General features: G+C 38.3%; 2 protein-coding genes across 3 annotated transcripts in view; one reads left to right on the forward strand and one right to left on the reverse strand.

Moving 5' to 3' along the window:
• PDZD8 (PDZ domain containing 8) overlaps positions 1–11,323 on the forward strand; it is a 93,765-nt gene extending 82,442 nt beyond the window's left edge. For both annotated transcript variants that reach the window (XM_036828182.1, XM_036828183.1), the window contains 2 exons: positions 2,454–2,616; positions 7,298–11,323. In XM_036828182.1, the coding sequence (XP_036684077.1) occupies positions 2,454–2,616; positions 7,298–9,504 (2,370 nt within the window). In that variant the 3' untranslated portion in view covers positions 9,505–11,323. The remainder of the gene's footprint in view (positions 1–2,453; positions 2,617–7,297) is intronic.
• A 3,072-nt stretch (positions 11,324–14,395) lies between these two features.
• The window catches only part of SLC18A2 (solute carrier family 18 member A2), a 35,220-nt gene continuing 31,926 nt past the window's right edge, over positions 14,396–17,689 (reverse strand). Inside the window, exon 15 of the mRNA XM_036828185.1 lies at positions 14,396–15,636. Coding sequence (XP_036684080.1) covers positions 15,532–15,636 — 105 coding nt within the window. The 3' untranslated portion in view covers positions 14,396–15,531. The remainder of the gene's footprint in view (positions 15,637–17,689) is intronic.

Here is a 17,689-nt window from a genome sequence, read left to right on the forward strand (position 1 = left end):
ACTCTGTGACCTAATTTCACTTATTAGTTCTAAAAGTTGTTTTGTAGTTTCTTGGGATTATCCATGTATAGGGTCATATTATATGCAAATAAAGACTGCTTTTCTTCTCCCTTTCCATTCTTTATGTCTTCTCTTTTTCTTACATCATGACCCTAACTATAACCCCCAGTATAATAATGAATTGAAGTGGTAAGAGCAGAAATCCTTGCTTTGTTCCTGATCTTGGGTAGAAAACAGGTCTTTCACCCTTGAGTATTATGTTACTTATAGATTTTTGTAGATGCCTATAATCAGATTTATGATGTTCCCTTGTAGTTCTACTTTGTTGGGGGCTTTTATCATAAATGGATGTTGATTTTTTTTGCAGCTATTAAAATATTTATATGGTTTTCTCCTTTCTTTTCTTAATATGGTGACTTATACTAATTGACTCCTGGGTGCTTGAATCAACCTTGAATTCCTGGAATCAACTCCACTTGGTTATGATTATTATCCTTTTCATATATTATTGGGTTGAATTCCCTAAAATTTTGTTAAGAAATTTTGCATCCATATTTGAACATTGGAAATATTAGTCTGTAGTTCTGCTTTCTTGTCTGGGTTTGGGAATTAGGGTTACATTGGCCTTAACACATGATTTAGGAAGCATACCCTCCTTCTCTATTTCTGAAAGATTCCAAGTAAGATTGTTATTTCAACAATTCACAATGAAGCAGTCTAGACCTGGAGGGATTTTTTTTGTGCAAAGGTTTATGAATTTGATGTTTTTAATTGATATAGGGGTGTTCAAATTTTCTATTTTTTGTCAGTTTTTCTCATTTGTTATCTTTCAAGGAAATTTTTCCATTTCATCTAGGTTGTCAAATGTATTGGCATAAAGTTGTGCATAATGTTGCCTACTGTCTTAATGTCTCTAGATTCTGTAGTGATATTCCCCTCTTATTTTGATTTTGGTAGTACACATTTTTGTTTATCAGTCTATCCTAGAGGCTTATCAGTTTTATTGACTATTTCATTGAATCAGCGTTCATGATTTCTCTGTTGTTTTAGTTTCTATTACATTGATTTCTGTTCTTCTTTCCTTCTACTTTGGGGTTTCTAGTTTTTTAAGGAAGGAACTGAGATCACTAATTTTAGAATTTTTTTCCTGATATAAGTATTTAAAGCTATAAATTTCCTCTAAACACTGTTTTAGTTGCATCCCACAAGTTTTGATAGATTGTATTTTCATCATCATTCCACTCAGAATTTTTTTTTTTTTAATAAATTTATTTTTTTACGGCTGTGTGGGGCCTTCTTTGCTGCCCGCAGGCTTTCTCTAGTTGTGGTGAACAGGAGTTACTCTTCGTTGCGGTGCGGGGGCTTCTCATTGCGGTGGCTTCTCTTGTTGCGGAGCACGGGCTCTAGGTGCACAGGCTTCAGTAGTTGTGGCACACGGGCTCAGCAGTTGTGGCTCACAGGCTCCAGAGCGCAGGCTCAGTAGTTGTGGCACACGGGCTTAGTTGCTCCAAGGCATGTGGAATCTTCCCGGACCAGGGCTCGAACCCATGTCCCCTGAATTGGCAGGTTGATTCTCAACCACCGCGCCACCAGGGAAGCCCCCAGAATATTTTTTAATTTCCCTTCTGATTTCTTCTTTGACCATGAATTACTTAAAGTGTGTTGTTTTACTTTCCAAATGTTTGGGGTTTTTCTAGCTTTCTTATTGTTAATTGATTGCTAATTTAATTCCATTCAAAGAATGTATTTTGGATTTCAGTCTTTTTAAATGTATCGATGCTTGTTTTATGACCATAGCACATCCTGGTGGACTTACCATGTATACCTGAAAAGAATGTGTATTCTGGCATTGTTAGGTATAGTGTTCTATAAATGTCATTTAAGTCAAGGTTGATCATGTTCAGGTCGTCTGTGTCTTCGTCTGTTTTTTCTAGTTATATTGGTTGCTGAGAGAAGGATGGAGAAACAGGTATACCTCTAACGGCAGGTCTGGTAAAGTATTAATTGCAAAGGGACATGCATTCAAGTCAAGGAGAATTTGTTACTATATTTTATAACCTACCACAGGGTTCATTTTAATTATTCTTTGTGCTTTTGTATATTTTTAAAATTTTCTGTAATAAAACCTTAAAAACCAAATCATCTTTGGTAATGATGTCAGAGTTTAGGGAGTGCATGCCACATGCGATACCAGATGTAGGAAAAATATTTAGGATTTCTATTTGTTTATTTTCACCTCACCATTTAAAAGGTTCGATGGCACAAATGTGCAGTCTGAGCATATGTTAATTTATATTGTCACAATAAAAGATTTCCTCCCTCCTTTATTAGTCTGTAATAATAATCACTGTGGTATAAAAGCGTCAACTGTAGTGCTCTCGATGTGTTGTGTTTTCTCACTCCACTACTGTGAACCCATTGAATCTGTTTTCATTTTTTTATCTTTATCAAAGGTTGAATTAATAAAGGGGAATTTACAAAGTGTCGGACTTACACTTCGTCTTGTGCAGTCAACTGACGGGTATGCTGGGCACGTCATAATTGAGACCGTGGCCCCAAACTCGCCTGCTGCAATTGCTGATCTTCAACGGGGAGATCGACTGATTGCTATTGGAGGTAATTATGCTGATGTGCAATATACCTGGCATTTACAGAGAAAACCAGAGAACAGATGTGGGGGTTTTTCCTCTCTTCCTTCATTTCTTTTTTTTTATTATTATTTTTTATTTTTGGCTGTGTTGGGTCTTCATGGCTGCGTGCAGGCTTTCTCTAGTTGCAGCGAGCGGGGTCTACTCTTCATTGCAGTGCGTGGTCTTCTCATTGCAGTGGCTTCTCTTGTTGGGGAGCACGAGCTCTAGGCGCACGGGCTCAGCAGTGGTGGCTCGTGGGCTCTAGAGTGCAGGCTCAGTAGTTGTGGCACACGGGCTTAGTTGCTCCGCAGCATGTGGGATCTTCCCAGGCCAGGGCTCGAACCCGTGTCCCCCTGCAATGGCAGGTGGATTCTTAACCACTGCGCCACCAGAGAAGTCCCTCTTTCCTTCTTTATTTCTATAAGCACGTTACTTTTACAATGGAAAGAAAGTAATAACTATACTATAAATAAAAATGTGAAGGAAGCCTTAAAAAATTTAAAACACATGTCATTTTAGTTCTAATTATAAATCTTTAAAATACGTCATCTTTAGACCATTTTCCTCCTTCTACTTCTATTTTTTTTTTATTGAATGTGAAAGAAAGGGCAGGTCAACAGTTATCTTTCTGTGTGGCCACCACCATTACTACTCTGAGTCTAAAACTGACAATGTTAGCACTACTGCCCCCATCACTTAGGACTAGATAATGAACAGGAGAGAGATTCCTCGTCTAAGAGGGCATACCTGAACTGTCCTGTGGCCCCATATTGGTTGCCCCTTATTGTTCCTGACTGGCCAGCCATTTGTTAGTAGACTGTCATTCAGAGTGCAGCCCAAGTCACTGTCACTGGCAGAGAAATGTGTCACCTGCATGCCTTCCTATCAGCTGGATTGATAACAACCAAAAGTCTCTATTGTTAGGCAGATTATTTGCTTGCATGTTTATAAATAAGCAGTAAGACTCACTGTGGACACCAGTGGGGGAAAAGTCGAAACCTTTTCAGACCTTTGTAGTACCTGACCCACCCATTCTAGGCTTGTCAAGAGATTTCTTGAACCCATGGTTGGTTACAGTTGAGCTTTTAAAGGCAACATGGAATATTCTCTCACAGCTAAAACAATAAATAACAAGGTAGATTAGTTCCTAAATTAAGGAGCAGTTGTCTTTGGTTATATGTCGAAGAAACTCTACCTTTAATTCATATCCATCATGACAATAAAATAATGAAAATTATTTAATTGCATACCTGGAAGCCCAACTAAGTCAATATTTCACATGGAAATCCCTCTGATTATGTCATAAACAGTGCTTTTCAAACTCTCTTGTGTATTCCAATCACCCAGGCATGGTGTTAAAATGTGGATTCTGATTCAGTAGACCTGGGGTGGGGCTCCAGGTTCTGTATTTCTAGCAAGCTCCCAGATGATGATACTGGTTCATAGACACTTAGGATAATAAGGCTATAAAATAAACCTCATCTGTTACATAGTTATTTAACATAAACATAACAGTTATCCCTCAGCTAAAAATCGTAGTTCAGTATGAATTTTTTATATGTATACATACCCTGTTTGGTTTTACTTACAGCATAAAATTGTTTTCTTTTTTACGTCCTTTATGAAAGATTTTTGTTTTCAATTATACAAGTAGTAAATATCTATTATCAAAAATAAATAAATGAATCCAAGCAATATAAATACAGGCAGGGTGAAAATGCAAAAGTCATCTCTTCGTGTCTAACATTTGTAAAAATAATAATAATATTCATTGAGATAAGGGGAGGGTATGATACACATTCTTTTTTTTATAGCTATACTTTATTTGTATGGGTATACAACATTAAAAAAACATTTAGTAACGGGATTGGTGATAATTGAAATAAGATTGGCAAAATGTTTGTTATATTTAAGCTCAATGATGGAGTTCATTTTACTATTTCCTCTGCTTTTGTGTATATTTGAAATATTCCAAAAGAAAAATAATCCATATTTGGCTGAACAGTCCCAAGAGGCAGATGTTAAGTCACAAAGAATGAGTTTAGATTGAGCTGAAGTTTTTTGCCTACCTCAGATCATTAGAAGGACTTAATTTTTATTTATGTCAAACTACAGTTTTGCTGGGACATAGTGTGGTTAAAGGGAAGCAGCAGAAATTAAGGCTGGATGAATCATGAAGTCATACTAGAAAGCTCTGAATTTCAGTATGAGTTTGTAGGCTAAAGGTTTTTGAGCCAATGTTTTAGGAAAACTGGGAAGCAATATATGTTTGGTGATTAAAATAGGGAAGATCTAAGTGAGGGATCATAGTAAAAAGCTGTTTATTACTACAGTGGAAGCCAGTGGTTAGGAGGATCTGAACCAGGAATGACAATGGACTGGAACTCTAGTAGGATTGACAGCAGATGGAATCTAGGGAGTCAGCCATCTCCATGACTCAGATCGGCTGAACGGGGAGGGTGGCAAATGGATTCCCGTAGTAGTGAGAACAGGAAGAGGAGAAGGTCAAAGAGAGATTTTAACTTCACTGAATTTGTAGTATCAACGAAACATCCAGGTGGTGATATCCAGAAGTAGCTGGGAATGTACGACTAGAGTGAAGAAGAGGGGACGCCAACCAAAGAAAAAGTTGATAGTTGAAACTACTGAAATGGGTGTAATCTAGGGAGAGAACAAAAAGGCAGAGAAACTAATGACAAAACCAGGGAACGTTTGCATACAAGGGACAGATACAGGTGGGGGAAAAAAGAAAGCAGAGATGATCAGAGCCAAATTAGTACAGTGTTGTGAAAACCAAGGAAAACAAGGTTTTAAAGGAGAAGAAGGAAGGGAATTAAAATTTTAGCAAGGATAATTGATAGAGCAAAGTCCTGAAGGGGATAGGGAGTAGAATCCAAAGTACAAGGGATACTTCCTCCTCTAAGATAGCTTGATCCTGAAAATGATTGGCAGGGAGAAGAGGTGGCTTCTTACTGATCTTCAGTAAATAAGGTGATGTCATCTACAGAATAAAAGAGAGTAGGAAGGGTGGGTTTCAGGGGAATAAGAAAGGTTTGAAGCTGGTGTTTGGAGACTTAGTTGTTTAGAGACCAGTCAAAAGAATGCTAAAGCAGCACTGAAAGCCTTGCTGCAGATAGATGGTATAACTCGGGAGTTGTATCCAGGTGATAAGCTCAGGAGCAGGAAAGGGCGATAAGGGGCTAGCAAAGCTGGGGATCAGAAAGACAGGTAGATGGTAGAAGAGGAAAGGGCTGGGGCAAAAGAATTAAAAAGTTTGATGTGAACACCACTGAAGTCTTGAACCGAGGTTGGGGAGAAAAGCAAGTGGTATCAGGAGACCAGCTGGACCATGAGAGCAAAGGAGGAATGATTGGACATGGAAGCTACCTCAAAACAGATTCAGTTAGCAGACAGGATTGTTAGAGGTGGAAATAGGAGATTGTGATCAGAGGTTAATTTCCAAGTAAAAGATCTTTGATGTGGAAAACTTCCAAGTGATGACCAGGTCTAAAGCATGGTCTTGCCTGGGCAGCCGAAGTAGGAGAATATAGAGGTTGAGGAACTCTGAAGTCAGGTTATTAGATGGGGCTGGTGTTACTTTGATTTATTTAGGATGGGCTTAAGACCTTTGGAAAGCAAAGACCCCTTCTCACCTTTCTGTAACTCCTACAGAAAGGGTTGGCTTAGGTAAGTACTGTTTGGGGAGGGTAGGGAAAAAATAGAGCCTTTAAAAGATACACCTAGAATATCCCTAGAAGAATACATCAGAAGCTTTGATTGCCTCAGGGAAGGGACAATACGTCTGGGAGATAGAGGTGGAAGGGAGATTTTTCACTGTACATCTTTCTGTACTTTTTGAATTTTGAACTAATTGATGTAGCACCTATTAGAAAATAAAATGAAAACTTAAGATAGATATTGTTGATATAGATACAGATAGTAAACAACTTATTTAACTTTAAAGCCTTCCTTATTCTTTCTGGTCCTGAAAAAGATTAGTTTGATGGGTAGGGCTAATGAAAAGAATCTGTAAGGGTCCACTATTCATAATAGTATTGGGGTGGCCAAAAAGTTTGTTCAGTTTTAAGTGAAAATAAAAGACATTTTTCATTTTCACCAAGCCTTTTATTGAACAATGTATTCACTAACAGAATGAACTTTTTGGCCAACCCAATATTTTGCTAAGTTTATTTCAAGCATTGGTCTCTTAATTTGAATCATTCACCATACAGCTTGTAATCCCTGATGCATTTGACAATTTCCCTCAATATAATCACAGTTTCCCATCATTTTAAGCCTGGTTTAACCATTAATAAAATCCTTTTCAATAGGTCTCACTCTGCTCACTTCAGTTCAAACTGAGGAAAAATGTCTTTTAAACCTAGGAAGGAATGGGAAGCAGTTAGGAGTTAGCAGCTTGACACCTTCCTCAGGATTTTCATGTCACCATTTGGTTTGAAAAGGTAAACATTTCCAGGACATCGGAGCAGTCAGGGTTTAAGAATCAGTACACTGATGTATCCATAAGCCCGTAAGATATTTTAGAGGTTTCACTATTACTTTTCCATTAGTTAAGTAATCATGAATTAATGGCAATTACACTTAGTGAATTTAGGTAATTTTTACTGCAGTAATTTACATGTTTCCCTTTTAATATCTTAAAACAGGTGTGAAAATCACATCTACACTGCAAGTGTTGAAGCTTATCAAGCAGGCTGGTGACCGAGTCCTGGTATATTATGAAAGGCCTGTTGGCCAGAGTAACCAGGGTGCAGTGCTGCAAGATAACTTTGGACAGTTGGAAGACAACTTTCTGTCAGGCTCATGCCAACCAAACTATGAAGAGGAAACAAGTGGGTTGGCAGTAGATGCTGAAAACAGAGACCTGGATTCTGAATTTGAAGACTTAGCAAGTGATGTGAGAGCACAAACTGAGGTCAAAGATGAGGCACAGTCATTAAGTCACAGTCCCAGACGTACTCCAACAACACTTTCTGTTAAACCCCTTGGAACTATATCACCAGTTTTAAACCGTAAATTAGTTGTAGGAAGTTACCCACCACCCCCAAAACTTCCATCCAAAGAAGGAAATAAGCCCTTGGCCCTAAAATCTTCTGAGATAACAGAACCAGCACAAGTGTCAAAACCCACCCAAGGATCCACTTTCAAACCACCTGTGCCACCACGACCGCAAGTCAAAGTTCCTTTGCCTTCTGCTGATGCCCCAAATCAGGCAGAACCAGATATTCTCGTTGAAAAGCCAGAGAAGGTGCTGCCACCGCCTGCTGCAGATAAACCTGCTGAAAAGCAAGCGAAAAATCTGGATCACGTAGAAGAAGCAGCTCCAGCTAAGCAGTCTTTAGCAAAGCAAGAAGTGGCAAAAGATTTGACTTCAGAAAGTTCCTGCCCTCCTAAGGACAGTTCAGATGACCATCAAACGTGGGAATCATCAGAAATTCTCTATCGTAATAAGCTAGGAAAATGGACAAGAACCACAGCCAGCTGCCTCTTTGACGTAGACGCCTGCCACAGGTACCTAAATGTCGCGCTGTGGTGCAGGGAGCCTTTCAAATTAGGGGGTCTCATCTGTTTGGGGCATGTCAGCCTAAAACTTGAAGAGGTGGCTTTAGGATGCTTAGCTACATCGAACATGGAATACCTTTCCAAATTCAGACTGGAAGCCCCATCACCTAAGGCCATGGTCACGAGAACCGCGCTACGTAATCTGAGTATGCAGAAGGGGTTCAATGACAAATTTTGTTTCGGTGACATTACTGTTCACTTCAAATATCTGAAAGAAGGAGAGCCAGACCACCATGTAGTTACTAACTTAGAGAAAGAAAAAGAACTCCATTTGGTCGAAGAGGTTTCTGCCCTACCTAAAGAGGAGCACTTTGTTGGACAGATGGGTTTAACAGAAAATAAACATAGTTTCCAGGATACTCAGTTCCAGAACCCAACTTGGTGTGATTACTGTAAGAAAAAAGTTTGGACTAAAGCTGCTTCCCAGTGTATGTTCTGTGCTTATGTTTGCCATAAAAAATGTCAGGAAAAGTGTCTAGCCGAGACTCCTCTTTGTGGAGCAACTGATCAGCGGATAGACCGGGCCCTGAAAAATCTCAGGCTGGAAGGACAAGAAACCCTCTTAGGCCTGCCCCCTCGTGTTGATGCTGAAGCTGGGAAGTCAGTCAACAGAACAACAGGTTTGACAAGACATATTATCAATACGAGCTCTCGTTTGTTAAATCTGCGTCAAGTCTCTAAAACTCGCCTTTCTGAGCCAGGAACTGATCTAGTAGAACCTTCACCAAAACACACACCCAACACATCAGACAACGAAGGCAGTGACACAGAGATCTGTGGCCCAAACAGCCCTTCTAAACGGGGCAACAACACAGGAATAAAATTAGTGAGAAAGGAGGGTGGTCTGGATGACAGCGTTTTCATTGCAGTTAAAGAAATCGGTCGTGATCTGTACAGGGGGTTGCCTACAGAGGAGAGGATCCAGAAACTAGAGTTCATGCTAGATAAACTGCAGAATGAAATTGATCAGGAGTTGGAACATAATAATACCCTTGTTAGAGAAGAAAAAGAGACAACAGATACGAGGAAAAAATCACTTCTTTCTGCTGCTTTGGCTAAATCAGGTGAAAGACTGCAAGCTCTAACACTTCTTATGATCCACTACAGAGCAGGCATTGAAGATATTGAATCTTTAGAAAGTCTGTCCTTAGACCAGCACTCCAAAAAAATAAGCAAGTACACAGATGATACGGAAGAAGACCTTGATGATAGTGAAATAACCCAACTAATAGACTCTCAGCCATTCAGTAGCATATCAGATGACTTATTTGGCCCATCTGAGTCTGTGTAACAGTCTGTTTAAACTTTCAAGTGATTGAGGAAAAGTTGCATCTAAAGTACCACAGATATAACCACATTTAAACCCTCTTATTATGCACTTTGGCCTGCTTCTTCACAGTTATTTGCTTGTGTAAGAACTAGAGTGGAAAAGGTGGTTTTCCAGCAAAAACATGACCAGCTCACTAAATTGGTTGTTTCAGATTGCATTTATAGCTATGCTTTTTGGGTTTATACTGGGAATTTATTTTTACTAATTTATTTTTAACTTTTTCTAATTATGTAATTATGTAAGCTGACTTTTCGTGTTTATGTAGGTGTGATGTCTCATTGTGTTTTTTTTTCCTTCCTCTTCCTAGTTTTTGAATTAGTGTTAAATAGGATACTGTCCAGATTCTTGAAATATTTTCATTTCCATCACAGTTATAACAACAAATTTGCTGCATGCCCAAATTGACAACAGCAATCATTGAGGGAACAGGTTTTGAATCTTACTTTGTGTTATGAAGTTTGTCATATCTACTTGCTTGAGATTTTTGTTATTTTGGGGTTTGGGGGAGTGCTTTTTGTTTTGATTTTGCCAAATGTAACATGAAAGCAGATGCCGCAGCTTTAGTTAGTTATGCTGATTTAGTAAAAAAAAAAAAAAAATTTTTACATATATTGCTTGTTTTTTATGCTTTTGTGAAATTTTTTTCTAAAGCTTATGTGCAGTTTAAGTACAGTGAGAATATAGTGATTAATTTGAAGAGCTTGCATTGAAAACCAAAATGCAATAGGGAATAAATACAGAATGCAGTTGGTCAAGAATTTTGAGAGGATGACCAGATTACTAAAAAAAACAAAAAACAAAAAAAAAAACAGTAACCAGTAGGATTTTGAAATATAATCTTTCAAAATGTTGACACTTGCCTTTCAAATGGAAGTACTAAACATTTATGATTATTTTTCATCTTCAGTTCTCCCATAGGAAATAAAGCATGTAGATATTTGAAGTTTCAGAAGACTGTTCTTAAAATGACCTTGTTGATATCTGGTTTGGCTGTTTTGTTTTAGAAAAATAGTCATGCATGAGAATGCTGTAAGGGAGAGGAATCATGCAAAATAGATTTATTTCTTTGTCTGACATCCTACAGGCTTAAAGGAATGGTGATCGTTCTGAATGCTTCTGTAGTTCAGACTGTCTTATTAAAAAAAAAAAAAATTACACAGCATAGATACATAGGAATTGGAACCATTTCTCTTAAAATGAAGGTCTAGTCTGATACTCAGGCCATCATGTGGATCCCAATAACACATGACTGAGGGAAAACATGTGAGCATGACCTCTGTTGGTATACCATAAAAGTTTTGGCCTTTTATATGTCTATAAAATAGATACGTACATGTTTTTCCCTTTTGTAGGTAACTGCTATGATAATTGCTATATAGTGAAACTGACATGAATTTAAAACTAGATGATGGCAGTTTTTATGGCTGGCAGGAAAAGGCATAGTATAATAGTAAGGATTCTGGCCCAGGTCTATGACCCAGGACTCCATACAAGACTTTAAGTTCAAGCTCTTCTGTTGGCCATTAGTGAACTGTGTAACCATAGGCAAGCCACAAAAGGGCTCCATGCTGCAGGCTCCCCAGCTGTAAAGTAGGAATAAACAAAATTTTTTCTACCTCACAGGATTGTTGTGAGGAAAACAACAGCATAACTGCAAAAGTTCTCTGAACAGTAAAAAGCTATTGAAATAAAAGGCTTATATGGATGATAAAAATATTTTTATGGGTAGAAAAGCCATTCCACTTTTAAAATCAATAGCCAGTTCTCATTCTTGCTATTTTATTATTTATTAAGTAAAATATTAGTAAACTAAATACCTTTCTTGGCCAAGTTTATAACAAAAATATATCTGTGTATACCCCCCATTTTTATTTAAACATGCTTGCATTTTAAAAGAACACTGCTGTAGAAGTCTTTATACACCAAATTCACTGAAAGCTAAAATGTTGTTCTGTAACAATAGCTTGAAACAATCTGCCCAATGTAATAACCAACTGTCATCTTATCATAAAAAAATCACTTACCACTGACAACCTGGAAGGCAGAGTAAGTGGCTGGTGGTTTTGGATTATACCATGGAAGTTTTAGTGACATCCAAGCATGCTGCTGAAACGGATGCATTTGAAAGAGCTGTAGAAATAATGCAAAACTTTGGTTTCATAAAAATCTACTCATGTTTTAAAAGTATTTAACTCTGTAGAACCACAATTCTGGAAAGCTCAGTAATGCTGCTAATGATATTTGTAAAGTATACCTTCAATGTAGTGCAATATTTTTCTATTTACTGGGAGAGGCAGTAGAGGCATCACAGTTGTAGTTTCGTGCAAGGGGGGGGCGGGGGGTGGGACACTCCAATAGCCTAAGGAATAGTAAGGTATAAGGCTTCAGTGAAAACAGTTGTATTATATCACAGTCCTGATGTAATCTTTCTGCCATGCTATGTTATCAATAGCTAAAAAATAATACTAAATAAAAACTACCACAGAAAACAAGAATATCTTCATTTGATGTCATCTGAAAAAGGTGACTGCTGCATCTCTATGGAATTATTGCCTGGTATAATTGGGCCATGAAGATAAGCTTAACAAAGTCCGCTTTTGCTAAACAAAATTGCTATTCTGAAAATTGTCTAAAAGCGTTAAATTTTGGTTTTACTATTTTTTTAATGCTGTGAAATAATCAGATTTATGGATTTGCCTCTGCTATCTAGTAGTAATTGGACTAAAGTGTATTTGCTACATTGGTATTTAGATGAATTATTAGGTTAGACAGTCAAGCTGAGCAATATTTTAGCATTTAGAATCAATTCATATGCTACATTTCTTAATATCAAACCTTACATTCTTCAGTATCAGAACTAGTTAAAATACTATGTGGACGTTTTGTGAATTTGAGAGGAGAAAACACATGCTAAAAATTTGAGGGTACTGTCAATTCTAAATTTAAGTATTTTTGAATTTTTTGAAAGGCAGTTTGAAGGTATTTGGCTCTTACTACTAGTAAGATAATAAAATCTTAAGTCCCCTAAAAGTGAATAAATTTAAAATCACTTTAGTTTTAAAATGAGTTTATTTCTAAATTGAGAGATAACAGCTTTCCTTTAAAAACAGGGTTGGGGGAGGTTCCCTTAAGCCTTTTTAAGCCATGGATCCATTTTAAGATCTGTTTAAAACCATGGATTCTCACCCCTGAAAGGTGCACACATGTGCACCCTAAGTCTTATGGAACTTCCAGGGACCGTGGACCTACTGTGTCAAGTGGCTGCATATCATAGTTATTTTCATCAGATATAGTTATTTGTTCGTAGCAATGAGGAAAACAATATAACTTTAGAGATGCAAGGATAACTTACTGGTTGGTTCCACACTGACACCATGTGGCTAGTTACATACTTCAATTTAAAACAAATTTTGCAAAGTCAAAAAGTATGGTTCAAACTAGTCTGGAGTGGATTTTACCTGATGCCTGCAAGCAAAGAAGAATAGTTTTTAATTGAATACCCACAGTTAAAACAATACCTTCTTACATATTTTATTCCAATGATAATATCTGGTTAACAAAGGAATACAACAGGCACAGTAGTGTTCAGAAGATTTATTAAGTAAACTAGCTAAAACATGACGTAGGTGGATACACTTAGCAGTCAAAAGAAAGAATTGAATATTCATCACTACCTCATTAAGCTTTTTGTATCTGCTTTGCCAGGTACAAACATAAAAACCACCTCTGCTCAAAAAATAAATGTTCAGAGAGCTGTGTGTTCTTTGTTCTGATACACACATTAAAAAAAAAAAAAAAAAAAAGCTGCTCTTTTCATAGTCTTGCCAACCCCAGAATACTAGTCATATAAAAGACCTTACAATTTTTTTCTCCTTCAGATACAACTGACACCTTTTGCTCTCAAAACAGTTCTGAAAAATATATATCTTTTATATGATCTCTAGGGATCACCAGCAGACATGGCTGCCAGTCATTCTTGAAGAGACTGAAGCCTTGCAGGCAAAAATAAAAGAGGGATAAGGTACATGGTATTGGGAGTGAGGAGAACCACAAACCCCGCAAGAGAATTGATTTGCAGCACGTTCTTTTTTAAGGCTCTCCCCTACAGAAGTAGAGAACAATCCTGCCTTTTTACTTTGGCCATAGAAGTGCCTCCAGCAAAGAAGAGTCCTTGTGTAAGTCGCCCAACGCAAATACACGAGTAGGACACTTGTTTGCTTCCAACACATGCACTTGAAAACCAGACTTCAGATCAAAGCCCCACAAAAAAAGCTTCATAAGGAAAATGGGAAGTATTAGCTACTTTCTTAGAGAATTATAAGGTTGAGGGGTCCTTCCAAGTTAACAGGAGCACAATTTTAGCTTAACAAAGAACTGACATTAAGTAGTTTTTGTTTACGATTACAGAACTACAGAATGAACAAGTGTTATTTGAGACATTCCACACTATCTTCATATCTCATACAAAACTCGATGTAAACTAACAATGTTCACTAACACGGTACTTGCTATCACATCGAAAAGGCACATCAACGTCGTCATGCTTAGAAAAACTACATCACACAGCACTAGGTGATACAGTATTACATAGACATTTTTAGATGTTTGGGTTTTTTCCTGCCTGTGAAAGGGGGTGTGCCCTGACCACCCTATTATTTTTACCTGTTTTCCTAACACGATTGAAGACAATTTCATTCCTTCTTCATCTTCATGTAAAATTTGTTTTCACATTGATGTGAACAACTTTCAGAAGTCTAAAAAATAATAGTTTCAAACAACTCAAAATTAGTAGATCCCTAGAAAACACTTGGATGACTTCCAGGTCAAAGATAATTATAGTCTGATTTTTTCACATCACAGCAGCTATTAGCCTTTTAAATTTCTTTTCTAAAACCTGAGCTAGGTGTTGATATATCTCATCATGCTTAAACAACCCTGACAGTATAAGGTATATCTATCCTCAATTTTCTGTCATCCGGTAAGACAAGTATATATCTGAAAAGGAAAGCTTCTAGTTGTTTATACGTTTGGGTGCTTTTCTCTGCTTTCAGAACATTTACTATTTTACCCTTATTGGCTTTAATGTTTGCTGCCAACCACATGACATGTAAACATATAATTCACAACCATCTGTTTCCAGGTAGGTGATTACATAGAAAACTAATGCCCGCTGAGATTCATGGATAAATCCGAAAGACGACTGGCTCAAGTTCTTGTCTTCTGCATCTGAGATAACTAGCTTTTAACTCATGAATATATTGACAGTACAGTTGACCCTTGAACAACACGGTTTGAACTGCACGGGTCCACTTATATGCAGAATTTTTTCAATAAATACAGGCTGCAGTACTACATGGTCTGTGGTTGATTGAATCCAGAGATGTGAAACCATGGATACGAAGGGCTGACTGTAAAGTTGTACGCAGGTTTTCGACTGCATGGGTTGTTGGCACCCCAAACCCTGTGTTGTTCAAGGTCAACTGTAATTACAAGTTCAGTAACTCAACATTCAGTGTCACTATATAATATATGCCGTCTTACTTGATTCTGTTTTTCAGACTTCCTTCTAGTTCCTCATTATTGGAAGTGTCTCGGAGATAATGCGTGCTTTAAACACTCATTACCAATATTCAGAAAATATATAAGACTTTTTTGCCCAGGTGTTCGTGAATGTAAGTTAAAAAATTATATTTGATTTGGATTCAAATATTTATAGATTTACACTATTTCGTCAAAATATATTGTATAATATTTAATAAAATCAAATACATAAAATAAAGTTTTCAACACTATTTATACAAACCCCTAGAAAAGCTGCTTTTTCTTTATAAGGCTGTTGGCAATCGATCATAACCATGGAAAAGAAAACCTTTGGTTGTTTTACTCTTTCACCAGGGATGAGTGGTATCACTAAGACAGTTCTGGATGAGTCATTTTACTGGAAACACTGTTTTATACAATTAGATACTTGGATGACTTTTGAGGGTCTCAGTCACTTTCAGATTCTTCATCCTCACCTATCGGATACGACTGGATATTATTCTGAGTATACATTTTTGTTTTAATGGGGCAGTTGTGATCCATGAGGATAGCCTAAAAGAGAGCAAAGTGCAGATATATTAACTTACTGTTTCATAAAGAGAAGATAGTCTTACCCTCTTTCTAAGGATTAGCAGTTTGAAAACTACATATAGTACCACCCACTATCAACCAACCAGTAATTTGGTGCAACTGCCAGGTGCCTTCCCTAGAAGACCTGGAGTTCTAAACTGAAAATTCCAGGCAATAGGAAGCAGCAGCAGCAGTCTGCAGTATTCCCATTATACCTGCCAGGAGCCATAAGTTGATTTGGAGGAAGCTGTAAGCTATGAAAAAAGGGATATGCAGGTTAGGTTTAGGTTATACTTAGAATCTTTGAATTAGGGTGGGGGGATCCTGGAGGTCACCCAATGCACCTTCACAGTGGCAACGCTTAATAAGGAGGTCCTCCCTCCTTAATGAGGCAAGCTCTCGTGTTAGAAACATCCCTGAGGCTGGACTAAACATGTCTCCATGTTTCTATTTGTGGATCAAGTTCTGACTCCAGCCGTCTTCATAGCCTGCCCTTACAATATTTTAAGACCATGGCCATGGCCCCTTAGATTTCCCTAGACTAAACGTCACAGGGCCCTTATCTTTTTAAAAATGGCATTTCAGGAGGACCTCTCCCCAAATCCTGGCTGGCCTCTTGCTCAAGTGTATTTTAAAAAATACATTCCTCTCATGTACATAAAAATCTCATGCACTCCCTTATTGTTACTGAAAACTTTTTTAAAGGTCAACTGATCCTCAACTGATAAACATCCTCAGTTGATAAGCACTGCAGTCATCATTCTTCACGAAAGTGTACAGACCAAGCACGTAGTCTGAGTGCACAGCTGGGGTTTATCACGCCAGGACTGTGCTAAGCATTTTCAGTGCAATACTTCAACTTCACAATAACCTATGTGGTAGTTTGATAACCCTCCGTGTAGGCACAAAGGTTAAAGAACTTGACCAAGGGATGTACAGCCAAATGGGGCAGATACGAGCCCAGGCAGCCTATGCCAACGTCTGCTCTGGCGATGCCCCACAGGACAGCAGGAGTGTAGAGCACGACATCAGGTGCAACTGAAATGAATTCTCTCATCAAGAATGTCTTTCAGGGGCTTCCCTGGTGGCGCAGTGGTTGAGAATCTGCCTGCCAATGCAGGGGACACGGGTTCGAGCCCTGGTCTGGGAAGATCCCACATGCCGCGGAGCAACTAGGCCCGTGAGCCACAATTACTGAGCCTGCGCGTCTGGAGCCTGTGCTCCGCAACAAGAGAGGCCGCGATAGTGAGAGGCCTGCACACCGCGATGAAGAGTGGCCCCCACTTGCCGCAACTAGAGAAAGCCCTCGCACAGAAACGAAGACCCAATACAGCCAAAAATAAATAAATAAATAAATAAAGGAGTTCCTTTAAAAAAAAAAAAAAAAGAACGTCTTTCAGAGTTTTCCTCCATGTAAACTATTCCCTCCAGTGCCTTTCTGTGCAGTTTGAAAATCTAAATGGCAGCACTTATCTGGATTAAAATTTATCTTCTGTTGGCCTATTGCAACCTATCTTGGCGCTTGTTAGCTACTCCTCCCAGTTCTTGCCCCACAGATGTGATAAGCTGCTATGTCTCCACTCAAGTGCTTAACCCATTTATCATTTCCCAAGAAATGCTAAAATGATCTGCTGTGTGGCATGTTAAGATAAGGACTTCCAGGACCCTCTAAGTTAGGCTGCCAGCTCAAATTGTCAGCTGCAAATTTAACTCTATTTTTTTCATTATGCTTCTTGCCAAGTGAATTGATACACGGGCTTCATACAGAGCTCAATTTCTAAAAATAAGTAATTGAGGCAACAGACACTGTATATATACCAGGACCATTCTCCCCACGTGGGTGTGTGCTCGTAACACAAAAGGTCTAGCCACCAAAGAGCTCGATGTCTTGCCTCTCTGGATTGGTGATCCTCAAAGAAATGTGCCCAAGAATCACTTGAGGGGGCAGGTTAAAAATGAAATCCCCCGTCCCTACCCTCACATGAGGGTGAGAAACGTGCTGCGAGAAACACCGCCCGACTTATGTGGCATTTTC

This window comes from Balaenoptera musculus, chromosome 16 (genome assembly GCF_009873245.2).
Source record: "Balaenoptera musculus isolate JJ_BM4_2016_0621 chromosome 16, mBalMus1.pri.v3, whole genome shotgun sequence".
In the NCBI taxonomy this organism is placed as follows: Eukaryota; Metazoa; Chordata; class Mammalia; order Artiodactyla; family Balaenopteridae; genus Balaenoptera; species Balaenoptera musculus.